The following is a 27,705-nucleotide window of genomic DNA, read 5'->3' as shown; positions in this document are numbered from 1 at the left end:
CCCCCCAGCCCCGAATCTCCCGCGGCTGTCCGCTTTGCCGAGCGCCGGACACCGCTGCTCGTGGCCCCAGCCCCGGTCTCTAGCGCCCGCCCACTCGGGCCTCTCCGCCGTCGGGGCTGCGAACGGGCCCCGTGCAGCACAGGGCGGGCGGAGAAGCCGGCCGGCCGGGGGAGCAGGGTGGCGCTGGGGAGCGGACGGGGTATTTGGGAGCTGTCGGGCCGCGTGGGGCAGGCGGCGGGGAAGCGGCTGGAAAGAGACAAACCCGCCTCACCGCAGCGCGGGTGTCCCGGGGGCGGCCCCGGCCCGCAACAGGCCCGGGCGGGAATCGGGATCCCCCAGCCCCAGGCCGGCTACCGGCTCCCATCGCAGGGCCCGCCCGGAAGGAGCCGGGCTCCCGGCCGCTGAGTGGAGAGGGCGCGTCACGTGCGTGTCCCGGGCCAGCCTGACCCCCGCCCCCCGAGCCCGCCGGTTCCTGACTGAGGCGGAGACAGAGCCCCAGCGTCGCGTCCCGGCTCCATCGCAGCATGTCCCACCAAACCGGCATCCAAGGTACCGGCCCGGGGCTCTGCAGTGCCGCTTTCCCCCCAGCACCGCCCCTGGGGCTCTCCAGTGCCGCTTTCCCCTCCCCCCAGCCTCTGCACCCCCGGGGCTCCCCAGTGCCCCTCCCGCTCCCCCCCAGCCTCTGCACCCCCCTGGGGCTCCCCAGTGCCCCTCCCGCTCCCCCCAGCCTCTGCACCCCCCTGGGGCTCCCCAGTGCCCCTCCCCTCCCCCCAGCCTCTGCACCCCCTGGGGCTCCCCAGTGCCCTTTTCCCCATCCCAGCCTCTGCACCCCCCTGGGGCTCCCCAGTGCCCTTTTCCCCATCCCAGCCTCTGCACCCCTGGGGCTCCCAGTGTCCTCTTCCCCATCTCAGCCTCTGCACCCCCCTGGGGCTCCCCAGTGCCCCTCCCCTCCCCCCAGCCTCTGCACCCCCCGGGGCTCCCCAGTGCCCTTTTCCCCATCCCAGCCTCTGCACCCCCCTGGGGCTCCCCAGTGCCCTTTTCCCCATCCCAGCCTCTGCACCCCTGGGGCTCCCAGTGTCCTCTTCCCCATCCCAGCCTCTGCACCCCCCCTGGGGCTTCCAGTGCCCCTCCCCCCAGCCTCTGCACCCCCCCTGGGGCTTCCAGTGCCCCTCCCCCCAGCCTCTGCACCCCCCCTGGGGCTTCCAGTGCCCCTCCCCCCAGCCTCTGCACCCCCCCTGGGGCTTCCAGTGCCCCTCCCCCCAGCGTCTGCACCCCCCGGGGCTCCCTAGTGCCCCTCCCCTCTCCCAGCTTCTGCACCCCCCTGGGGCTCCCTAGTGCCCCTTTTCCCCCCCCACAGCCTCTGCACCCCCCTGGGACTCCCTAGTGCCCCTCCCACTCCTCCCAGCCTCTGCACCCCCCCTGGGGCTCCCCAGTGCCCTTTTCCTCTCTCCCCAGCCTCTGCACCCCCCTGGGGATCCCTAGTGCCCCTCCCGCTCCCCCCAGCCTCTGCACCCCCCTGGGGCTCCCTAGTGCCCCTCTCCTCCCCCAGCCTCTGCACCCCCCTGGGGCTCCCTAGTGCCCCTCTCCTCCCCCAGCCTCTGCACCCCCCTGGGGCTCCCAGTGCCCCCCATCCCAGCCTCTGTACCCCTGGGGCTCCCTAGTGCCTCTTTCCCCATCCCAGCCTCCCCAACTCCTGGGGCTCTGCAGTGCCCCTCCCTCTGCACCCCTCTAGGGCTCCCCAGTGCCCTTTTCTCCTCCCCTCCCCCCAGCCTCTGCACCCCCCTGGGGCTCCCCAGTGCCGCTTTCCCCAGCCTCTGCAACCCCTGGGGCTCCCTAGTGCCCCTTTCCCCTCCCCTCCTCTCCCCTTAGCTCTGCACCCCCCTGGGGCTCCCCAGTGCTGTTTTTCCCCTCCTTTCCTGCCTAGCCTCTACACCGGTCCTGGGGCTCCCAATTGCCCCTCTGCACCCTTCCAGTGCCCTTTCCCCCTAGCTTCTACAGTGCCCCCTTGCTGCTTCCCCCAGCGTCTGCACTGCCCCTTCCCTTTTCCTCCCCTTTTTTCTCCAAGCTGCCTTCTCCCTTATCCCACTCTAGGGCTTTTAAACTGCCCCTGCTCTCTTGGGGGGCTGAACTGCCTGGTCTTTCCTCCCTCCCCCAAACATTGAAATTGTCCCTTCTTCTGCCCTTATCCTTCTGGGTTGGAGACCAGGACAAGGTCCCTTTCCATGCCTTTGTTAGTAACCAAGCTATCTGGGCCTTGACTGTGATGTTTGGGTCCTCTGTTATCCTTTGCCTAGAGCATGCAGCTATGATGTATTAGCAGTCTGTTTGTGGGGCATCCAGTAACCCCAAAACTGTGAAGCACAGATGGGCACAATATGTTTGTGAATAATTGTACAAACCATATCGCTGGAAAGAGGAGCATAGAAATGCAGGGCTGGAAGCATCCAGAGGAGTCATCAAGTCTAGCCCCTTGTGCTTGAGTAGGACCAAATAAACCTAGACTATCCCTGACAGGTGTTTGAGATGGCTGGGAAGTGATCAAATGTTTTAGATGTAATCTGAAGATTTAGAATAGCTAGGGAGTTATGGCTTCTCTGCTCCTTCCTTGTGCCCCAGTATAAATTTATTATTTGCTCCCTGTTGGAGTAAATCTGAGTATTTGGCTTGTTGCTGATACTGTGTTAATTGGATGCTCTATGTTAAAACCTCTTTTGCAGTAACTTACCATGTCCATATGGGAGTTAATGAGATGTTTAATGTATTTCAATATCTCTCCTTTTGAGGAATTCATTTTCTTCTCAAAAAATCCAATTTATCTTTGATGTTGCTTTTATTTAGTTCCTTTGTCTTGTTGGAACGTGTGGCAGGCAAGTTTAATAAGCTAAAATTCACATCTTTGATTCAGACGTCAATTTTAATCTGTCTACCATCTTTTAGATTTTGGTCTGCATTGGACAAAGTCTCATGGCATTATGACATCATAACTTTTGAGGTTGTTGCATTGCAGCTTTGTCTGGCCAATACAAAATCTTACTTTTTATACACCTCTATCTCGATATAACGTTACCCAATATAACACGAATTCGGATTTAACGCGGTAAAGCAGTGCTCCGGGGGCCGGGCCGCGCACTCCGGCGGATCAAAACAAGTTTGATATAACGTGGTTTCACCTATAACGCTGTAAGATTTTTTTGGCTCCCGAGGACAGCGTTATATCGAGGTAGAGGTGTATTGCTAACCGTACTTCTCGACCTTTGGATGACCAAGACCAGAAGTGATGGACAAAGGAGAAAACATTCATGCAGAAAACTTAAAATAATTTCTTTGGATTCAAATACCTTTCTATACCTTATTTTACATATTTTGGATGTGAATAATTTTTAACAATAAAAATGAGGGTAATTGGGTAGGTAACTGGGACTAGAATGAGTGACTTCCCTCAAAATGAGGGACACTTGAGAGGTATGATGTTGCTCGGGAAGCTGTTCCTGACAACTGTACAGAGCGGAGTCATTAATTTCTGCTTGTTTCATTTTAAATGGAAGTTTTCCTTTATGGGTGCAGTGGTAAGTTTTAGAATGGGAGCAGATATAGAACAAACTTCTTGACTGCATTGCTTTTGCTGCTCCTAGTAGCTCTCCCGAGCAGCTGCTGCAGTGTAGTTAACATCTATTAATTTTTCACCACTGCTATTCAGAATCATTTGGGCAGCCCTGAAAATGCCAAGAATCATGTCAGGTTTTTCTCTACTACTTCTTTGAAGGCTTTGAGAAATAGCTGAGACAGAACTTGGAGTGAACACATAGAGGAAGAGTTAAAATTGTGGAGAAACACACACATCCACAGCAGAAGGCTGGGGTAGGAGTATAGTAGCAGAATACTCCCCTCCTCCCCCCTCCCCCGCCAAAACACACACACACCACTTCCCTAGTACTTGGCGGCTATGAGGTGAAGGTAAAAGAGAATATATTTTCTGTTTCTGCAGCCAGAGAAGAACAGATAAGGACAGAAGAAGTGCTTCAAAATTTAGACCCCAAATTTTGGATCTCTAATCAGGATAACAAATATCCATGATTCCTGATTATACCTATGTTGGCTTGCATTATGCTATAGGGAAAATCCACCTAAAGTCTTTTAAATGTATTACATGAGTCACATAAAAATAAGCCCAATTGCATTTATGTTATTATATAGCACTATAGGTATAATTACTATGCCAGATTTTCAAAATGAATTCTCACAAGTCAAGGCATTTGCACATCTACAGTAGGTTGTGCACGTGCATTTTTGAAGATTTTGAAATGTTTAACACACACACACACACACACACACACACACACACACACACACACAAACTTCTTCCCCCAGTGTCTTCAATTTCCATATTTTTAAAAATTCCTATCTGGGATAATTTTGTGAAGGTTGATTATTTACATTCTAAACTCCTGCTGGGGCATGGCATGGGGAATTTCTGTGAATACAGAGGTTCTCTCTTCACCAAGCTATTGCATTGCCACTGATGCAATTCCTTTTGTGGGAGCTCTAAGTGTAAACAAGACACTGGTGTTTTTCCCACTGTCATCTTTATAAAAGATATATTCCAGTTAAACCATAAGTTGCTAGACTAGCTGCAGGAAACACTGGCTGAAATTCTATGGGCGTGTATTACACAGGAGATCAGACTAGCTGATCATATAGTATCATGGGCCTTAAAAATCTATTAACCCTAATTAGAAAAAGTATAAATGACCTGGTGGCAAAAATGCTGCGGGACATTGGGGCCTTGTCTCTTGTTGTTACTGCAGTTGGTACAGCAGTACTGATGGTAGTGCAGTGGTGGGAAACTTTAAGAAAATGGTCTGTATAGATGCCAGAACAAAACTGGTTACATGTTTTGCTATCATTTTGGTGCATAGGTTTAATCCTGGAAAAGAAGGAGCAGAGGACATCTTTGGGGGAAGGGGACAAACAATTCTCAGGAAGATGCGGGAATGTATCATTTGGGGGGGGGGGGGGGCAGTGGGGGGAGGGGAAGAGAGAATTTCTGGAAAGGGAAAGGACCAGGAAAACTTAGTAGCATATTACTTACATATAGGGCTGACATTGGTCCTGGGTTTTTGTGTGAAGGTGAATTAGTCTAATTATCTGGCCAGACAAAGATACTCCCTCTGAGATACATCTTTATACCCCGACACAAACAAATTAGTACTGTCCCTCTAACATAGTTACTGCCCTCTGATGTAGCTAGTTATCACCCATCACCTTGTACATATTGGTTCGATCAAAACATCTCTATTACGTACTGTCATCCTGACTGTATCTTTTATGAGGAATCAGTGTGTTCCTGTTATCCTCGGGGAATGTTTTTGTACCATCCTTGATATCGAGATGTTCTGGTACCACTTGATATTGGGATGTGTTTGCATGAGTACTCTGACTAGCACTTCTTAGGAATGTGTATTTCTGCAATATCAGCTCTATTCTTGCCAAATTCTATGAGCAGGTCCTGCCTCATACCAGGTCTCTGATAAAAGGACTTATGTCTCAGGCTCTCTTCCTACTATGAGAATAATCCTCGCAGGGTTCAAAAACAATTCTTCAACATGCTTGTATGAATGAATTTGCCATCTTTCTTTCATATAGATGTTAACAATTTTAAAACATGTTTAACTACTTTCATAGTATAGTTTAGTAGTGTGGTTAGGGCTATAGAAAAATAATAGCACTAGAAGTGGTGAAATCCCACTGTTTACCTTGATGGGTAGATTTGAAACCTAATTATGACTACTTAATGCCTGCATATTAATCATTTCTGTTGTGAAAATGAAACCACAAGCATCCAGTTAGTGCACCTTCTACTGTTGCAGACCTCGTTACAGTAGTTTTTTGATACTACAGGTATAAACAAAGATAATTTGCATTTCTTTGTGGGGGAAGTGGCATAACAGACCTTCTCCTATTTCCTTCCCAGTGGCCTGCAGGCTGTGCTTGGCAAGGAAGGATGAAAGAAACCAAAAAGCTGCTTCTCACTTTCAGCAGTTAGGAGGGGACAATGCTTCATTGGTTTACATGCAATTTGCATTTTGAAAGTTATTTTCACAACCATTAGGGCTAGAGACTTTGAGAGAGATTTTCAGACATCTAAGTTACAGTGACTTACAATGTGAATTGAAAGTCTAACTGCCATTAGTACCTCAAAAAATCTCCCCCTTAACTTTTTTTTTTTTTTTTTAGATGGTGGAGAGAGGGAAAAACCCTCCAGGGGAATGAAGCTGCCCCAGTTCAACCTCAGATCCTTATAATACACAAAGATACACCAAACATCCTGCTTGATCTAATCAATCATCTATAAATTAATTCATTTACAAAAAATGATTAAAATGTGACTTTGCAAAGTATATTTGAGTCTGTAAAAAGATGCAACAAACAAGCACTACAAAGGAAATTAGAGGTTAAGGCAGATGCTTCATTCTAAACTTCTCCTATTATGAGAAGTGAGGGACTGAAAATTGTTATCAGACACATAGCAGTGTGAGGTAGATATGAAAGATGGAAGGGAAGCTTCATCAGTGGTACTCAGGGGCCCCTAGGAAAGACCAACAACCAAATGCTAAAAATATCTATCTGTATGCTTTTTGGGGTTCTCTTTTACACATCACTCTTGCATTGTATCTAGCTAGTAGGCAGTTCATAAATTTGAAAATTATATACCTGAGCCCGCAGGAATCCTGAAGGTATTGCTTTAAGAGATGTAACACAATCCATCTCCATGGAGTATTAACTGAAACCTAAGAATGATGACGTAAATGTCAGCATTGTTAACTGTTTTATTGCTGAGTAAGGTATACAAGAAAGAAATGCTTGTTTAGATAGGTTTGCCAAACCTCCAGGATTGGATTAAAGAATTAAAGATTAATCTTAATTAAAGTTTGTCATGTGACGAAACCTACAGGAATACGTCCAACCAAAACTGGCAACTGATAGTTCAACCCTTCATAAGACAATGTGAGTGGAGCAGGAGTTGTGGATGGAACTTGGGGAAAAATAACTGATGATTTATTTTCAGTCTGACTTCTGGTAAAGGTGCAGCTGAAAGGTTTAGTACTAGCTTCTTTTTACGATCACACGAACAAGTGTACTTTAAACATACACATCTGAAATAGGTGAAATGCATGAATTCAATTAATACTATATTTTTTTCTTTTCCAGCTTGTGGAGATGTTAAAGATACCTTTGCCAGAGCAAGATATGGACAATACAGGATTTTAAAAATAGTTATTGAAAATGGTTAGTTATATTTTAATACACATTTTATTTCTGTTATGTCTCATTCCTTTTTAGTATTTTACTAGTTATGTTTTAGTGACTTGCATGTGCAAGTAAAGAACACAAACCTGATCATTGCTAGGGTCTTCCATATATGAAGATAGGATTGAATTTCAGTGATGCTTCAGTGCTTTCCAGTATTTTCGTCTTTTGCTTCATATTGGAAAAAAAATGGTCATTTCATATCAGAGTAAGTAGTGTTGTGTGGCTGGTCAGAAATCTCAAAGGATTGAAACAACTTATGAAAACAGTTAAAAATGGAGAGATGGGTAAAGAGTGGTAGGAACACTTGTGTAGATTCTTTTGGTTTTTTTTCTACTCAGGATTTTAACACTGCAGCAACCCCCTTGGATGCATTTTAAATGTTCCTACAACTACAATAATCTGCATCCCCAATCTTGCAAGAAGTATAACTGTTCCTTAGTTCTCATGCACAAATAACTAGATATTTTTTATTGAAAATAATTTGGTGCAATACATGAAATTTATCTTTGAATTTTTGTGGCAAATGTGCAAAGCTGAAAACATATGGTCAAAATATGGCATTCACCATTTTTTTTTTTTTAAATTAACTTATAGCCATTAGCTTTTTAATCAAAGCTTGTTGGCTTTAAATCAACAGTTGAATCAAACTGTTTGAAACATTGTATAACTTAGTGCATAGCTAAGCACAAACAGACCTTTTGGTTTGTTCCCAGAGCCCAGGCATCAGCACTGCTCTGAAACAGCAGTAAGTTGGGAGAAGCATTTTTGGTATTGCAAGGTAAATGAGTCCACTTTGACCTTCCCTGCACTTGTCTTTTTTGGGAAATCTCCTGCCATTGCAATACCCCCGCTCCAGCAGCATACCACTGGCATAAGCAACAGTAGATATTCTAGTGTGAGGCGGGGCAATGTGATAAGGTTTTTCCAGATTAGGTTAGCAAATATTGACGCAGTGTATGCCTGTTGAATTTCATTGACATCAGCAAAGTACAACAACTGGCTTTGTGTGTGTAAATTTTACATTCCATCTCATCTCACTTTTAAATAAAGCATGGAGGCAATAAGTGGGAGTGTCTTCCGTTTTGAGTTTAATACTCAGCGTGAAGACACAGAAAATGGAAACAAAAACCAATATGATACTCTAACGTGTTTGTTCAGGACACCCAGAACTGAGAGCCACTGTAGTATAGGTAGTTTTCTCACCATTCTTCCTTTTCCAGCAATGGATATGGGGATCCTGACTAACAGCTAGTCCAAGACACTGGTTTTCCCTGTTTCTTCAAGTGAAGGATAACTTAGGGGTTCTCTGCCACACTCTTTATAGTCCAGTAAACCTTTGAAAAGTATATTTCTCAAAGTTCATTGACCCTGTTTCAAGAGGTAGGAAGGCTTCCTGGTGGTGCAGTCTCCATCCTCCACTGAGAATAAGTGATCACTTTTTCCCTACTTGCTCTCCAAATGGTTTGTGTGCTTTTCTTTGTCCTTCATCACACCTTGCTCAATTTACATGGGAGACACATTCAGTCAGACAGAACCACATTCCTTTGTCTGAAGAAATCCTATTTATTAATTTCCCCCTGATATGCCTGGTTTAAACCCATTTTCATCATAATTCCAGCACATCTGTATAATCATTTGTTGTTTGACGGTACATACATCACGCAAGAATGTTAATGATCAGTGAGCTGTTAGTTTTCCAATGACGTATTACATGACACCTTGTACAGATACAGATTATAACTAGGGCTGTCGATTAATCGCAGTTAACTCACATGATTAAATCCCCCATCGACTTTACTTCCGCCTCTTGCCGAGTTGGAGTTCAGCGGTCGACGGGAGAGCGATCGGGGATCGATTTTATCGTGTCTACACGTGATAAATCGATCCCCGATAGATCGATTGCTACCCGCCATTCTGGCGGGTAGTGTAGACGTTCCCTGAGTCACCATGGCTAGATAGGGTTCATTCTGGAGCATGTTGATGTCACTCCTCAATCAGCTAGTAGGGTTGCTGTTGAGCAACATAATTTTATTCTCCACCTTCCAATCCCCTGTTCTGTAGCTTTCAAAAGTGGTCACTGATTTTGAGTTCTCTGATATTTTAGGTGTCCAGTGTGACACCTTGAGTATGATTCTCAAAAGTGTTGTTGAGTCCCCCTAATTCCCATTGAAATCCGTGATAGCTCTGAGTGCTCAGCACCTCTGAAAAATAGTGTTAGTGGCCACTTCTGAAAGTTGGCAGTAATTCCACCACTGGGCAGCACACTTAGTCTGCAGTGAGCTGGAGTATTAGAGGCCAGGTCTAGGACTCTAACAACACATTCTGCGTGGCAGGATAGAACACTACAATAAGATTGTCAAACCAGCACCATGTCTATGTATTTTATCAAGCTGTGTATTTTTGTACATATCAAACTATATATTTTAAATATTTATTTTATTTGGTATTTTATGTAAAGCAGGTAAATATTTTGAGAGAGATTACTGACATACTTAGTTTGAAATTGAGACATGCTTCATAACAGGGGAGGGGAGGAATCCTATCATCACATCTGTTTCAGTAATTAAGTCTTCCAAAACATTTCATATGAGAATTAAGCCTATTTGATGATGATAATAATAAAAACATTGTCAGTTGGATAAAATAGTGATACTTATAAAGTCATATTTGAAAAAAGTTTATCGACTAAATGGTCAAATTAAGCAAGACACAATCAATGCAGACATAGTCTTCCCAACCTATTTGCAGTTTATAACTGGGTTTCTGAATCCTACGAGGTAGAAACAAGACACTGAGGGCATGTCTACACTACAAATGTAAGTTAACCTATGTTAGGTTGACTAACAGCCACCACAGTAATTACTGAAGTGGTTCATGTCCACACTGCCCTTCTTCTGTCAGTGGTGTGCATCCTGTTGCTCAACGGGAACAAGGGAGATCTGGTGCTAATTTTGGGTCTTATTTAACCTCCAATTGAAGTCAAGGAAGTTCAGCCTGATCTTGTGAATTGCTGAGGCATTCCATGTTGAGCTTGTAATTTGAACACTACCTGTTTAATCTAGGTTTACAGAGGTTTTAATATTTAAGGTTTTAGTTAAGTGTTTTAATGGTGACTTATAAGTGTTAGATTAACTATAAAGTTTTAAAAAAATCTATAGCTCTTCTGCAAGATTCCAAACAACGACAAAGGTATATAGCCTTTGTGTACAATGTCTCAAATTTTATTAAAATACATCGCTATTTGTCCAGAAAGACATTGTTGCCTTAGAATCCTGAGAAATTTAAACTGATGACTTCTTGGTCTCCATACTAGTGTGTGCCCCCTCATAGTTATCATAAATAAAGGTTTCAGAGAGCCACTCTGTGATGGGTTGGACCCCTTGGGAAGCTACCTGATAGACTCAGCGGTATTTCAGCACATCTGTTCAGCTAGCATGGGCCTCCTTTAACCTGTCTTGCTGAACCAGGCTCTTAAAACCTCCTCTAACACACACACACACACACAGGCAGGGCCACACCCAGCTGCAGATCAGCTCTGGGAAGACTCAGTTTAAGGGATTGCTCCAGCACTCAGATGTTCACCTCCCTTGGAGTGCAGACAGACCCAAAGAGATATTATGAAATTCGCCCCCTCCCTCAATGTGGAGAGAGGTGTGCACACTTCTTGCCCTCCCGCCCCCCGTTAGAAATTACAGAAATTGGGTTTAATAATAAACCAAACAAATTTTATTAACTATAAAAGGCAGATATTAAGTGGTAAAAGGGGTAACAAATAGAACAAAGCAGATTACTAAGCAAAGGAAATAAAACATGCAAACTAAGCTAGTTTCACTAAAGAAATTGGTTACAGATAGTATTTCTTACCCTAGATATTGTTGCAGGCACTTTGCAAAGTTTCTGTGGTTCAGAGTTCCAGTTATATTCCTTTTCAGACTGAACCCCTGTCTCAGTCTGGACCCCCTTCTTCTCCTCTCCCCTCCTCCCCCGCCTGCCTTCTTGCAGTCTTTCTTCTTGGGCAGACAGGCCATGGAAAGGAGGAGTCTTGTTTGCCTTCCTCCCCACCCATAATTAGGGCTCTAGTTAAAACAAAATTCTGCATATGATTGTACAGCAATTAGGTCTGTTGAGAGAGGACAGAAGGAGTGAAAGTTCCAATCTTTGCAAGGTGGCCTAGTGGTTACGGTGCTGGACTTGGGAGTCAGGAGACACAGGTTGTTATCCCAGTTCTGAGACTGACCTGCCTTGGGCAAGTCACTTCTATGCTTGTTTCCTCATCCTTCACCTATCTTGTCTATTTAGATTATAAGCTCTTTGGGTGCAGCGACTGTCTCTCACAGCAATTAAACACCCATTGCTCAGGGCCGGCTTTAGCAAGAGCGGGGCCCGATTCCTGGGGCGGGGCTTCCTGCAAGCCCCACCCCCAGGACCCAAGCCGCGCCGCGGGGGGGGGGACGGACGACCCGAGCCGCGCTGCGGGAGGGGGGACGGGACGGGGACAACCCGCGCCGGGGGGGAGCCGCGCCGAGCCGCGGGGGGCCAGGGGGAGCCGCGCCGCGCCGCGGGGGGGACGGGAGGACCTGAGCCGCGCCGTGGGGGCTGCACCGGGGGGGGGAGGGAATCCGAGCCGCGGGGACCGGGCCGGGGCCGGGCCCCGGGGGCCGGGCTGGAGCCAAGCCGGGCCAGAGCCGCTGGGGCCTGCGGAACGGGCCGCGCCTCCCCGGAGCCCTTCTCCCGCCCCCACCCTAGCTTACCTCGTGCTGCCGGCCAGCCCGCCCCTGCTTAGTCTCAGACTTCCCGCGAATCAGAGATTCGCGGGAAGCAGGGGAGGGGGCGGGGCGTGCAGGGGAAGGGAGGAGGGGGAAGTGAGCTGGGGGCGGGGCGGACAGCTGCAGCGCGGGGCCCTCTTGGCGCGGGGCCCAATTCAGCCGAATCGGCTGAATCGGCCTAAAGCCGGCCCTGCCATTGCTTGCCTGGGTCAGCTGACTTGGGCTTGTGGGGTTCAGGCTGTGGGACTAAAAATTGCAATGTGGAGACTTGGGCTGGAGCCCAAGCTCTGGGACTCTGAGGGGGGAGAAGCCCTGACTCCAGCCCAAGTCTGAATGTCTACACTGCAATTTTTAGCCCTGCAGTCTGTGCCCTGCGAGCCAAATCAGCTGACCCAGGCCAATCACAACTGTGCGCTGGGTCTTTTATTCCAGTGTAGACGTACTCTGTGCATGTATGTACAGGTCTATTGCAACTCTGATCTCAGATGGGGCCTCTAGGTACAATAAATAATAATTAATATTGTGGCTTTCCATGAACTTGAGTCTTATATAGTGCTCTTTTTCTTTCTATCTGCTATTACGTACATAGCATTACATACATACATTACTCTCTCTCCAAACCGGATTTATTTATTTTAAGTGAAAATCCCTTCCACATCTACTTGCAAGTCCTTGCTCCGAAAACCTTGCAGGCCAACAATGAAATCAGAGCAACCGGTGGATATTTTCTTATGTTCTAGTATTTAAGAGTTGAAATAATTTAGGGCTTGATCATGCAAACAGTTATACGTATGTGTACGTATTGCTGCATGAAGTGCCATTGTTTTCCGTTCTCATGGGCAGAACTTTGCAGGATTAAGCCATAAGTATCTTTAATTGCAAAAGCTTAATGTTTCAAACCACTTCACTGACCTGCAGTTCTTGTTTTTGTTTTTTGTTTATAGAACAGCTTGTAGTGGGATCCTCTAGGCAGCCTGATGAATCATGGGAAAAGGATTATGATTCCTTTGTTCTTCCCCTTCTTGAAGACCAGCAACCATGTTATGTATTATACAGATTAGATTCTCAGAATGCTCAAGGATATGAATGGATCTTTATTGCATGGTCACCAGATCACTCTCATGTAAGTAATATTAATGTCTTCATGTTGTTAAAAACACATTGTCCAAAAGTCTGAAGGAGCTACAGATTTCCAGACTATCTGCAGTATCTTGGCCATCTGGTCTAAATCCCAGGTGAGCAGGAGCTGGCAGTGTTTTGGAGGTGGCCTGCTTAACTCTGGAAGGAAGTGGGCAAGCATCTTGAAATTTATTTCATGCTGATTTAGGAATTGTATTAGTTGGCTCCATATTGAGTCCAGCTGTTTTTAGCAAGAAAATATTTCCCGGGGACTTCTGCTCTACAAATACAGTGAATAAATAGGTAGGCTTGTTGGCCTGTCTCAGGATTGGGTTGCAGAAGAGAAAAGGAGACAAGAGAAAATTGGGTAACTGAGGAACTCCAGAACGGTAAAGATTACAGTCTACTTAATGCTAATTATGTATTGAAATGAAAGGTTTTATTAATATTAGATTTATTTAGCTGAAGCGTGTAAGTTTTTGATTTCATTAATTAAATTCATGAAAGGAAACACCATCTTTTTAGAAGCATTCAGCCATAAAATAAACAAGAACTTGAATATTTTCTGTGATACAGATGTCTTCCTCAAAAAGTCATTATCCTTTAAATCTACTTAAACTCCATCCTAATCAAGAAGGAAAATTGGATTAACAGGGCTGATTTATGGAGCTATTTCTGTTTGTAAGGCAGGTGACTATGCTTAGTGCTGCTTTTATAGGCTCCAGTAATTTTTTTTAATTAAGTTTTTCTTAAGTACATCTTAACTTGGATATTCCACTTCAGTATTTATCTTTTATTCCTTCTGTGGTTGCAATAGTTGTTCAGATCCATTATTGAACCGAAACAGGGTAATGGGATGTTTGTAGGCCATTGTGTGTCTCTCTCTCTTTTTTTTTTTTTTTTTTTTAAAGCCAGTTGCTTGCAACAACAGAATCTAGAACAGATATTTTTTTTGAAAGATGTTACTATGTTATTTGTAACTTTTCCAAACATCCCCCATACTCTAAAAATTACCCTAACAGTTGCAATTTAGAATGACTTTGATTGGGTTGTTGTAAAACATCTCTCATCGTACCCTTCAAATGCTTAATAGCATGTCAAATTATCACACGCCAAAGCTCATTGTACTGAGTGTATTCCTATTATTAATTATAGCTTTAAATTGTAATTATTCTTCTTGTAACTTTTATTTTGCTTAACGAAATATTTTAGAAGTCCAATAATAATTTTAGCATGAAAATGCACTAGCTTCCATGTACATAAAAAAATCAAAAGCAACTCTTTTGCAACATAACAGGTTCGTCAAAAAATGTTGTATGCAGCAACACGGGCAACTCTGAAGAAAGAATTTGGAGGTGGTCACATTAAAGATGAAGTATTTGGAACAACAAAGGTATATTTTTAATGTCAGCATATATGCTGTTTTTCAGGAATAATAAAATTCTTCTATGGGTTAAGTTGCATAGTAAAACATTTTAAATAATAATTGTGGTCAGATGTTCAGCTGCGTTCGTGTGTTATTCCAGCTCTGCGCAGATAGCTGGCACAGCAGATCTCAAGTGAACTGCTCAATAAGACCACAAGGCTTGGTTTAGTAGCGAAGGCGCCCGGCCAGGTTTATTATCGACGAAGCACGGTAATAGCACCTGGCAGACTCTACGAGGATACTAAGACATGTATGCTAGTGCCAATGGACTCAGCTCAATCAGTGGCGGGACTTTCCACTGCTGCCCTTTGTCCCCCTGGACAAAGACACTCCCTCTGAGATACATCTTTATACACAGATACAAACAAGTTAAGTATCACCCTCTGACGTATCGGGGCACCATCCATTGCCTTGTACCTGTAGGTTTGATCAAAACATCTCTGTTCATCATGCTGTCATCCTGACCTTATCCTTAAGATGGGTCAGTGTGTTCCTGTTATCTTTGGGGAAAGTACCGGTATCGAGGTGTTCTGATACCACCCTTCTAGAATGTGCTTGCTTGAGTGCTTTGTGCCTTGCATCTCTTAGGAATGTGTGCTTTTGCAATATCAGCCCTATATTTGCCAAATTCTGTGAGCAGGGCCTGCCTCTTGCTCACAACCTGAATTTGCTTTATATCAGCAAAGTTTTTTGACCACTACTTTAGCCCAGGCCTCTAATACAAGGCCTTATGTTTCAGACCCTCTTCTTGCTACAATAATTTAAATATAAATCTTTTTTCCTTTTATTTAGAAAGAGAACAGCAGTATAAAATGTGTACAGTACAGCATTTCTGTTTTAAGTGTCACTTTATTTTAAATTCCTTTTCAAACAGTTTGTTTTGAGGCTGTATATTTCTTGTGCTTAATTACTGTAAAGGGTAAACAGTCACCTCTAGGAACAGTTGGAGGATCTTCCCATTTTAAATTATTTCTTGCCCAAGGATTCTACAGTCAGGCCCAGTGAATTCTGATCATCTGTCAGGCTGCCACAAAGGCCTAAGCCTTTCAAGGCTTTCCTTTTGTCCTGTGTTGGCATATATAGGAGCTTGTGTTGCAGTTGGAGTGCTCTTCTGCACAGATGATATCTTTAGAGAAAGGAAAAACATTTTGCCTTGTAATTCTACTTCTCTGAAGAGGTCTTCTTGCAGGATTCTTACTCACAAATCCACTTGCCCCTTAGAGTTTGGAGGTTACTATTTAGAAGTGTCTCCTTTTGTGCACTTTTAATTTTTCTGAGACATCTTTTATTATTCTTCCCATATTGATCCTCTTGAATTGGCTTTTTCTTTCTGGGTGCTTCACCTCCCATGCAATAAATGGAACTGACCGGGGTGTAAGCATACCTAACCCTCGGTAGGAGATGGTGCATGACAGCCAGTTGAGGGAGCCCTCGCTTATACCCTACCTTGTTATCCCTTGCCTTTAAGAGTAAAAAAACAAAACCTTGAGAGCTAGGAGAGTTCTGCTGGGTTCTCTACTGAGCTACGCCTAAGACTAAGAATCCTGCAAGATATCTTCAGAGAAGAAATGTTACAAAGTAGATAACTTCCCTTTGTAGAAGGTTTGGCGGATGCTCCAACAACCCTTTTTAAATACCTTTTTGTTTGGGGGAATTTGGTTCATTTAAGAGGCAAAACAACAACCAGCCCACTTTTCATAAGGGTTTCTTTGAACCCAGGCAAAAATGTGATCCCTGGAAGGAATAGTTTAGAGCAGAATCCAGGAGCTAATGAATTCATTGATGGCATAGAAATCTCTTTGCTCTCTTTCAGGTAGAACAGGCTGGGGAAGGGGTAGAAGAGCGAGAGAGATGATCATATTTATTTTATTGTTATATATTAGCATTACATTTCCTTCTCTATTTGCATATGCTTTTATAGCTTACTATGTTCTGCAATCTCTTACTTTCATTATCCTCTCTCTAGATGTATCTATTTTTTTTAAATCTATTGTGGTCTTTGTCACACTCTTTCCTTCTTTCCCATCAACCCATTGATTTTTCTCTGTACTTCCCCGAGTTTTTCATTTTTTTACCATCCATTTATCCTTCCCTCTTTCATTTTCATCCCTTACAATCTCATCCTCACTTCTCTAGCTTTTTATCCCTAAACATATTTATTCAGTGAGGTTCTAATGTGGGTATAAAGTTCTTAGTTGTGTTTCATGTCTGATTTACATTTCTGTAAAAATCCCAGCTTCTTCGAGTATTTGCTGGTGTGGATCCCACTCTGCCTGGGCATACACCTCATATGCATGACACTGGAATCTTTGAACAGCAGTGTTTGTTGGGTTTCACCTAGGTTGTGCATGTCTTGCTGACCTCCCCAACATAAAGGGCATATCAGTTGTAACTATCCCTTACTTTCCTCTTACTGTCAGTGACAGAGATAAAAAAACAGGCTGTGTCCATCCACATGCTACTCCTTAGTATATTCTCCCCCTTTTCCTGTTTAGATTCCAAGGAAAGGTAGAGCAGGATACTGGACCAAACATGGTTCCCGTCACCAGTCTACCTCCCCTAGCTGAGAGCATAAGAAGATTTACTTGCCTTCGATCTACCCACAGAAATTGAGTGCAGAGCCTTCTTGTAATACAGGGGCAAGTGACACAGGATCAACTTCCTACTTTGTACCTAGTAACACCAAAACAACCCCAGTACTTGCATCTGGTACCAATGTGTCTGCACCAAATCCCTCAGTACCAACGCTGACAATCAAAGCCCTAATAATTCCAGCAGACTTGTTGTCAGAAGTCACTAGTTCTCCGGCACCATCATCTCATCCTCTGTACCGAGTACACAGCAGTCTAAGAGAGTCAGACAGCCTGGCCTTTTGAAGGCTACTCCCAAAGACAAAGATCTTAAGAAGCTAGAGCTCTCTGGGAGAAAGGGGTTATTCCTCTGCCGTTCTCTAATCACAAATAACAAATTACAAGCTCTGTTTGCTAAGTATGATTTTTTTATTTTTAACCTGCGACAAAGCATCTTCCTCAAGATACCAGGGAGGAATTAAAATCTGTAATTGAGGGTCTGCTAGTAGCAAAAACATCTCTGCAAGCAGCCATGGATTCTTTGGACATGTCTGCTCAATCCATGGCCATTGCAGTCACAATGAGGAGAACATCCTGGCTACAAGCATCAGATATCCAAAAGGAGGTGCAGAATACCATTGAGGACCTGCCCTCTGAGAGTATAGACATATTCATCACCCATACAGATGATGATTTTTATTTGCTGAAGGATTCCATAGCCTTTATGATCACTAGCTATACCCCTGCCTCATTGCGGAAGCCCTTCGGATACCAAAGCCAGACCAGGTAGAGAACACCCAGTTATTCTCAACAACAGCCTGCTGATTGAGGGGGCTGGAGAGCATGGCTTATGAGGAGAGGCTGAGGGAACTGGGGTTATTTTTGTCTGCAGAAGAGAAGAATGAGGGGGGATTTGATAGCTGCTTTCAACTACCTGAAAGGGGGTTCCAAAGAGGATGGATCTAGACTGTTCTCTGTGGTAGCAGATGACAGAACAAGGAGTGATGGTCTCAAGTTGCAGTTGGGGAGGTTTAGGTTGGATATTAGGAAAAACTTTTTCACTAGGAGGGTGGTGAAGCACTGGACTGGGTTACCTAGGGAGGTGGTGGAATTTCCTTCCTTAAAGGTTTTTAAGGTCAGGCTTGACCAAGCCCTGGCTGGGATGATTTAGTTGGGGATTGGTCCTGCTTTGAGCAGGGGGTTGGACTAGATGACCTCCTGAGGTCCCTTCCAACCCTGATATTCTATGATTATCCCACTAGAAAGAAGTCTGGGTTTTCATGACAGAAACCATGGTCATCTGTAACCACCAGCTTCATGCCCTCCTACAAGACTGGGGTTGTGGAGCTCGGGGCTTCAGCCCTGTGGCAGGGTGGTGGGGATAGGAGCTTCTGCCAGAAATGACTGGTATCTGCTCGGGGGGCAGGGGAGGCACAATGTAAAGGGTCCCCCCAACAGCTTGAGTCATGCCTCCCGCCCCTTACCCTCAGCCCACTCCCTGCAGCTCCCAGGTATTAGCTCCGTGTGGAGAGGCAGCAGCAAACCGCTGGGAGCTGCACGAAGGGGCTGTTGCTTTAGCTCCGTGAGGCGAGGCAGCAGCAAAAGCAGCGGCTCTGTCTGCAGCTTCCAGCTATTTGTCGCTCTCTCACCCCATGGCAGCAGCTCCCAGCTTGCTGTGGGTTGGGGTGCGATGGTACCATGTGACCAAGCAGGGCCAGCACGTTGCCTCTGGCTTCTGCCCAGTGGGGAGGGGCCCCCTTGGGCCAATGGGCGGAAGCCTTGAGTCCTGGCAGGCACACTTCGGCTCTTGAATTTCTGAAGCTTGTCGTATGCAGCTCAGAGGTCAGTTAGTTTGGCCATCCCTGCAATATTTTTCACTGTGTTAGGCAGTAGTCTCAGCACACCAGCAGGAATCAGGGTCTCCTGTATGCATTTCCTCCAATTTCTCTCCTACCCAGAGTGATAAGAAAAATCAGACAGGTCTAATAGCTTTTTAGTCATCCAGACAGTTCTGGCTGACTGATCTAATTCAGCAACTCAGCCTAAAATACATTTGCAGACTTGACATGTCACAGAAATCAGCCAAATTCTACATTGAGACCTGAAACCATTACTTTTAACAGCCTGGAAGTTGGCTGGCTAAGTACAACTGAGAGATTGTTTGTTGTAGGTATGAGAAATCTTACTACAAAGCAGGAAGCCCTCTGTAAGGGGAACCCAATCCTCAGAATGGAAACGATTCTCAGTCTTTGCAGAGCTGTGACCCTTTGGAGAGCCGTATCCCCAAGATTTTGACTATATTCTGTACCTGAAACTCTCTGGATTCTCCATCACTTTCATTAGGATCCGCCTTGCAGCAATTTCAGCATGCCAGCCTCTGGTTCAAAAGTTTACTGCACCAACACAAGCTGGTCCAATAAAAGATAACATCTCACCCACCTTGAGCCTCTGGTTCAATCATACTCAGTATTCTTCCACCCTACTATTTCTAGATTTTTTTTTTTTTTAAGGGTTAACTTTACATTTTCTCTCCGAGGAGAGAAATAAATAGTGTAAAATTAACTTTCCCTCCACTCAGGGAGTGCCCTTGTTTTTGAGATCTCGTATTGTGCTTGAGAGTCTCGTGGAGCCCCCCAACCCATTTGGATCTCTCGGTGATTGCTCTCTTCACCACTTTACTCTCCAGATGGCCTTTTGGTGGCCTTTATATCATCTGGAAGAGTCAATGAACTCCAAGTCCTCATGACCAACCTCCTCATAGCATATTCAATCAAGATAAGGCTGGTGTCGAGACTTCATCCTAAATGTATTCCCAAAGTAGTTCCCATTTTTCCATTTAACCCAGTTGATAGAAAACTGGGGGAATCATACTTAAACCCCATTCCACTCCAGGGGAGAAGAAACTCCCCACCATAGATGTTTCTAGGGCCCTGCTATGTTACCTAAATAGTACAAAGAAAGCCCTCTAGATGATAAGCTTCCTATCTTTTTATTGCACTAAATAATATTGTTTAGAGACAATCCTTATCTTCTCAGAGATTATTTAAATAGATTATGCAGTAGGGATGTAAAATATTAACCGGTAAGCGTTAGGCTTACCGTTAACCAACCTTAGCCCTCTGCATGCTGGCAGGAGCGGCCCCGCCCCCAGCCCAGGCCAGCTGGAGCAGCCCCAGCCCCTCTCCCTTTAATCAGTTAGAGGATATAATTTTAAGGTTACATCGCTATTATGCAGTGTATTTCAATCTGTTCCCTCATGGCAGGTGTACCTCATCCCCCAAATATCAAAATTCAGTCAACCAGAGCTCAGGCTGCCTCCTCTGCACATTTATGGGAATATTCCCATATCTGACATCTGGAAGGTAGTGTAGTTGTAGCCATGTAGGTTGCAGGATATTAGAGAGACAAGGTGGGTGAGGTAATATCTTTTATTGGACTAACATCTGTTGGCGAGAGAGACAAACTTTCAAGCCACTCAGAGCTCTTCCTCAGGAAGCTGCTTGGGGCAAGATAGAGAAGTACAAGGCATTGGTAAGACCTCATTTGGAATACTATGTACAGTGCTGATCATCCATGTTCAAGAAAGATGCATTTAAACTGGAACAATTGCAGAGAAGAGCTAGAAGGATGATCTGGGGGCTGGAGGGCCTATTTTATGAGAGAAAAGTGGAAGAGTTTGCTTGTGTAGTCTTGCAGAAAGAAGGCTGAGAGAGGATAAGAATGCCCTGTATAAACACGTTGGGGGGGGGGGTGTAAATACCAGGGAGGGTGAAAAGCGATTTAAGTTAAAGGATAATGTTGGTACAAGAAAAAAGGGATATAAACTGGCCATGAACAAAATCAGGCTGGAATTAAAAGAAGGTTTCTAACTATCAGAGGGGTCAGGTTCTGGAACAGCCTCCCAATAGGAGTTGGGGGCAAACAACTTAATTAGTTTTAAGAGCGAGTTGGACAAATTTATGAGTGCAGTTTGTATGGAGATTGGTTTGATAGTGGGGGCATGGCTCAACAGCCCTGAGGCTTTGTTCCTAAATTTCATGCTTTAGGGTTTCTGCCAGCCACCAGCAAGGCCAGAAATGGATTTTTTCCCTAATGTGTATTTTTGAAGGGTGTTTTTTTTTTTTTTTTTTTAATCTCCTTTCTCTGAAGCATCAGAGTGATTCTGGATTAGTGAGGAACTGAGGGATGGCTCTGGCCACTCTGCCCTTTATGCCCTCATGGGGGGAGGTCATGAGGATATGCAGGGCCCAAAAAGACTCAAAGATTTTGATCTCGCACTCATGAGGTGAATGCACACTTAGAGTGGGATCCACACAGACTAAACATATCAAAGAACCACAGATTCTGTAAAGTAAATTAACTGTTTTTTCCCTTTCTTCCGAGTATTAAGTATCTTCAAAGAAAACTTAACTGAAGAATCATTGATGCCAAGTACTGATTCTGTGTTTTCAGGATGATGTTTCATTGAATGGATACAGAAAATACTTGATATCACAGTCCTCCCCTGCCCCTCTGACTGCAGCAGAAGAGGAACTTCGGCAAATTAAGATTAATGAGGTACTACATTGTCTGGGAAGACAGGCAGGGGGATGAGTGGAGAATTCCTGAAGTATTGTAAGAGGAAGCTTGCAGGAGGAGAGAAGCAAACAAGTCGAAAGTTTTCAGAAAGCCTGCAGGGTGGGACAGGGACACATAGACTAGGGTTGGGCATTTGACCAGTCCAAAAAATAACTGGCCAATTGACTGGTCAAATAATGTAAAAAATGATCCAATATTTTCAAGTACTAACTTATTAGCACAGTAACAAAAAAGAATAAGACTTAGCCTTAGGCCTGGTCCACACTAACCTCCCACTTTGGACTAAGGTATGCAAATTCAGCTACGTTAATAACGTAGCTGAATTCGAAGTACCTTAGTCCGAACTTACCGCAGGTCCAGACGCGGCAGGCAGGCTCCCCCGTCGATGCCGCATACTCCTCTCGCTGAGCTGGAGTACCGGCGTCGACGGCGAGCACTTCCGGGATCGATTTATCACGTCTAGACAAGACGCGATAAATCGATCCCAGAAGATCGATCGCTTACATCCGGACCAGGAAGTAAGTATAGACGTACCCTTAGATAGATACTTGTGCCCAATTACCATTGCACATGTGGACAATAGTTCTTCTCTGAAAAGTGACTCTAAGTGACATAATTGGTTTCCATGTTTGTAGGCTTTTGATGAGTTCCATATCAAATCTGCTAAGTTTACAAGAAAATAAGTTTTTTCTAACTGCCAGCCAGCACTAGGATTCCACCCGGAATAAGAAAGTCAAGCTGTTTTCTTTCTGGTTTGTACATAATCATCAGTATTAAAGATTCTGAAATTGCAACTTAACTAATTATTCTGTTGATACTTCAGCACTGCAGAGAGCTTAGAGTTATGGGAGAATGATATAAAAAAAACAGAAAATTGTGGTGGTTATTTTTGTTTTTGTTTTTTTGAAAAGTAAGCAGATGTGATTCTATAAACATAAAAAGGAACAGATCTGTTGAGTAAGGCAATGCCATTTTAGTCACTTTTAAAATCTCTGTCACTCACTGAATGCCGAATCAAATAGTACTTACTGTGAGACTAAAATCTGTGTGAATACTTTGAAGATTTTAGATTATAATTAAACTGTTTTATATTAATTCCAGGTACAAGTGGAAGTTGGTGTAGATACCAAGCATCAGACACTGCAAGGAGTAGCATTCCCTTTGGCTAAGGAAGCTATTCAGGCTTTGGAAAAACTGAAAAATAAACAGCTCAACTATGTGCAACTGGCAAGTACAAAATATTGCATTTAATTATTGTACAGAATACAATTATGCAGTAGTTGTTTAAATTGTGCATGTATGAATATGTACTGCAAATGTTTAATTCAGAATAGGATTCTAAATTATCTGTTTTCTCATATCAGGTTCTCTGTTTATGCTGCTCTCTGTATCTGCTCTAACTTGTGCTTGTTTCAACAGCAAATTGATATAAAAAATGAAACTATTGTTTTGGCCAACACACTCCATACTGAACTTAAGGATTTGCCAAACAGGATTCCAAAGGATTCTGCACGCTATCATTTTTTCCTTTATAAGCATTCCCATGAAGGAGATTACTTGGAATCCATAGGTATGAGAATTCTTATATATGAAATTTAATTTGTTCATTTCATATAACTTAGAAGTAATCTTGAGATGGGGAAGATGGTATGTAAATGATAAAATTTGCTGCATAGTTTCAGTGGTCAAGGCTTTCAAAAGTGGCCACTGATTTTCAATGTTCTTTGAGTGTCAGACTTTGAAACTGCTTTAAGAAGGCCTGATTTTTGGAAAGTGCTGAACACACTCTGAAAATCAAGAACTTTTCAGAGTGTCTCCATTGGGCACCCAAAACCATTGTTCACTTGAAAATATTGGCCAATATCTTTCCATTCATTGGTCACTTACAAGTTTACATTGTAACTAAAGAAGTGTAGTGCTGTTATTTCTTCCCCTTCAGACTTTGTAGAATATTTTGTTTAAATGTCTGTCACAAGTCATGATTTTAAGGTAATAGTTCTTACATTGTTTTCATTCTGCAGTATTTATATACTCTATGCCTGGGTATACGTGCAGTATTCGAGAACGGATGCTATACTCTAGTTGCAAGAGCCCACTGTTAGAAATTGTAGAAAGACAACTGTGGATGCAGATAATTAGAAAGGTAAGCATATTAGAGGTCCCATATCTGTTCAGTGAGGGAAGAACATTAATTTCCTTTATCTTGAGTTTTATCTTCTGTATAGCTGAATTTTGTTGGTTAATGGACTTGCGTGTCAATATTAAAAATGTTTGAGACCAAATAACCAAGCTGAGCCAATTTATTGTCTATAAAGAAAACAATATGATACAAGAAAGAAAGTTTAATACATCACCGTTCTTCTGGGAAGCAGGTTCTCACTGCGTGTTCAGTTAACGTTACACAGAATGTGTGATTCCCAAAATATGCCCCCAAAATGACCTCTGTTTATATTAGACCTGTTTACAAGTAAGAAGCACTGTATACGTCACCCCAAGGACTAAATTTTCCCCAATTACCTTGTTTTACTAATACTATGGTATACCCCTCTTATCTCTTGTTTTCGAACACTGCATTCCAAACTAGTTGGGCCATGAAGGCACTCCCCTACCTCTACCAGGGTAGAATATTTACATATATTATCTTTGACAGTTTTCCCATTTGCCTATGCAAAATGTTGACTTGTACTTTTACATGGTATTGTGGGATACTTAAGTGAGCAAGAGAAGGCATAATACAATTTATGATTACCCCACACTTAATATAATATACCATGTGTATAATACCTATTAATATGTGAGTGTAGTCTGTATGCATTGGCTAACAATGGTTTATGAGGTCAAGCACAATTTTTAGGGCTGTCAATTAGTCACAGTTAATTCATGCGATTAATGCAAAACAAATTAACTAGATTTTTAAAAAAATTGCGATTAATCGTAGTTTTAATTGCCCTGTTAAACTGCGATGTTTTTCTATATTTTCAAATATATTGATTTCAATTACAACACAGAATACAAAGTGTACAGTGCTTACTTTATATTATTTTTTATTACAAATATTTGCACTGTAAAAAAGATAAAAGAAAATGCATTTTTCAATTTACCTCATACAAGTCCACTCAGTCCTACTACTTGTTCAACCAGTCACTACGACAAACAAGTTTGTTTACATTTACAGCAGTAAATGCTGCCCACTTCTCATTTACAATGTCACCTGAAAGTGAAACAGGTGTTTGCATGGCAGTGTTATAGCTGGTGTTGCAAGATATTTATGTGCCAGATATGCTAAACATTCACATGCTCCTTCATGCTTCCATTTGTAGGCTCTAAAGTATTGTTTTGTTTCTGAGTGGTTATGTTTTAAAAAAAATTCTACATTTGTAAGTTGCACTTTCATGATTTAAAAAAAAATTACACTTTCAAAAACAATTAATTTTAGGCAGTGACCCTGTAACTTTAATTGTTGTCTTAAGCAGCTTAATTAGTGCAAACTAGGATTTGTAAATAAGTGCATGTCTTTTCTTATAAAGAATTCCAGTCCTGTATTACCATAAAGAAAAAATTGCTTCTAAACTCAAGAACTGATAATATTCGATGGGGCTCTTCAAGGACTGCAGTACATCAGGTCATGTTCTTAAACTGCAGATGCTACAAATGGGGGAGAGCTTTTTAATTTTGTTTCTGTGGATCACATTTCAGTATTAAAATCATGGCTGCTATTAATCCTGCCAGAGATTCTCTTTCATTGCAATGCTCATCTATTGAAGCTATGTCAAAAGTAACTTTTGTATATACATATGTATTAGATAGAGGTCAATATGCTCTCCTTTCTTTAAAATTAAATAACGCCCTGTCATGACCTTTGAAATGACTAGGAAAAGTATTCCTGAGGATTTGTTTGACCTCTTGCTGCAAAGTAGTTGCTGATGGATCTATTACTGGCCCTGGTTGGGGTGTCAGGATATTCTAAATGCTCAGTGGTACAGGATCAAAGAATTTTTCAGAGATCTAAATTCATAGAATAAAACCAGTGGATTTTGGCTTGAGAACAATAGTTTTCTTCCAGGCAGGGCTGTGTTTTGACACTTTTATAGATAAAGATTTTAATTTATTATAGTTTCTTCCTTGTCTGAATAGTTACACTGGGCTGGGCTGCATTAGGCTGCAGATCATTCAGGTCCATTTTACTCTCTCTGCAGGGAAAGCAACATGTGTATTGGTTGCCTTTACAAATATTATTTTTAAAACACTTTTATTAGGTAAAATGATTGTTTTTCTACTAAAAGTTGAAAGGTTGTGACAGAATATGAGGTTTGAAGGAGTTTCTTCCAACATGAGATACATTTGTGTTGTACTCCTGAAAAACAAATTGGGAAGCTAAACCACAAAAACTGCATACCAGTAAGGGTCTGCCAAACTCAAAAAGAAATGTAGATATGTTCAGTTTTGTAGAGGGCGCTGGACACACATGAATTAAGGGTCACCATTTCACCTTGAACTCTGAACTTTCTTGCTTATGTTTGTTTGAATATAGTTTTAGTGCTTCAGTAAATATAAACTCTTTCACAAGTTGTTAATAAAAATCATGAAATACATTTAACTGTCTCTTATCCTCCTTGGCAGATTGAAATAGATAATGGTGATGAGTTAACTCCTGACTTCCTTTACGAAGAGGTTCATCCAAAACATCATGCACACAAACAAAATTTTGCTAAGCCAAAAGGTCCTGCAGGAAAAAGGGGAATCCGAAGACTAATTAGGGGTCCTGCAGACTCTGAAACACCTACTGATTAAAATCTATTACTTGCACTGGTAATTATACACTACAATAGGAGATGAAAAATTCTAATTTTTAGTAATGAACTGAAATCATTCCACACTGATATATGCTAGAAATAATCCTTGTTTTTCCATAGCACTTATCTGGCTCTGCCATTTTAGAGTTTATATTGTTCATATACTGTGGAAGAGTTGTTAATCAGTTCAGAACTAGAAAAGGATTACAAAACTAATAGTGCTTTATTTTTAATTATTTAATAGCTATACACTTTATAATAAACTCCTGATTTCTGTACTGAATATTGATTCTATTTAATCTGCAGTCAGTTCTTACTATTGGGTTAACTGTCACTGTGGGGCTAGATTTGCAAACATTTACTCACACGAGTAGCCCACTGAAGCTAATGAGAGTACTCATTTGAGTAAAGATTTGCAGGAGTGGATTCTGTAGCAGTGTTCCAAATAAAGACTTTTTTTTTTCCTTCCATCATGAAGGAAAACATTTTATTGTATGTAATGTCTGTCTCTGAATAGAGAAGCTGAATGAAACTAGTATACCTGATGCAAATATTCAGGAATAGCTAGATTATTTTTCACACAGAGGTTTTGCTGCTTGAAATTAACTTCTAGTTTTGTGGAACTGTCATTTAAAGAAATCTGACATTGAAAGCACTAGAATTATTCATACTTTTATACCACCCTTAAACTGTTATGTACTGTATGATCAAGTAAAACATTACAAATATGCATAAGTCAATGCATTCAGTCAATTATGGAGCTGCTCTAAAATCACTATACTAAAATGTTTCTAAATCATACTGTTAAACTATATTATCTGTACACTCTGGTGCAAAATTGTTTATGCTTAGTAAAAGGCTTCATGATACTGAATCAGTTCTTGAAAGAAAACAAATTTATTACAAATGGTTTTCCAATGCATTTGCCATTTCTACTGCAATATAATAAATACATTATGAAGGCAGCTTTTTTCCTTGGATTTGTAAATGTTCATGCTACTTAATTTCAAAACATTCAACTTGTTTTAAAAAAAACTGCTGGCAGAAACTTAATAGCTTTCACTTTAGTCCTTTTTTTGTTTTTCTAAATCAGCTACTAAAATAAGCCAAGGAGAGTCTAAATTTGCTTTAACTAGATCTAA

At 42.7% G+C, this 27,705-nt stretch overlaps 1 protein-coding gene across 1 annotated transcript; it reads left to right on the top strand.

The window, feature by feature from the left end:
* Positions 1 to 23: 23 nt before the first annotated feature.
* Positions 24 to 27,528, top strand: TWF1 (twinfilin actin binding protein 1). The gene is made up of 9 exons (XM_065557538.1): positions 24 to 549; positions 7,210 to 7,287; positions 13,022 to 13,200; positions 14,494 to 14,589; positions 21,645 to 21,749; positions 22,872 to 22,997; positions 23,190 to 23,340; positions 23,792 to 23,913; positions 26,391 to 27,528. The coding sequence occupies exons 1-9, from the start codon at positions 525 to 527 to the stop codon at positions 26,559 to 26,561; spliced, it is 1,053 nt and encodes a 350-aa protein (XP_065413610.1). The 5' UTR covers positions 24 to 524; the 3' UTR covers positions 26,562 to 27,528.
* Positions 27,529 to 27,705: the final 177 nt, after the last annotated feature.

Source organism: Chrysemys picta, chromosome 1 (assembly GCF_011386835.1).
Source record: "Chrysemys picta bellii isolate R12L10 chromosome 1, ASM1138683v2, whole genome shotgun sequence".
Taxonomy (NCBI): domain Eukaryota; kingdom Metazoa; phylum Chordata; order Testudines; family Emydidae; genus Chrysemys; species Chrysemys picta.
The sequence above is the reverse complement of the archived record's forward strand: the minus strand, read 5'-3'. Positions and strand labels throughout refer to the sequence as shown.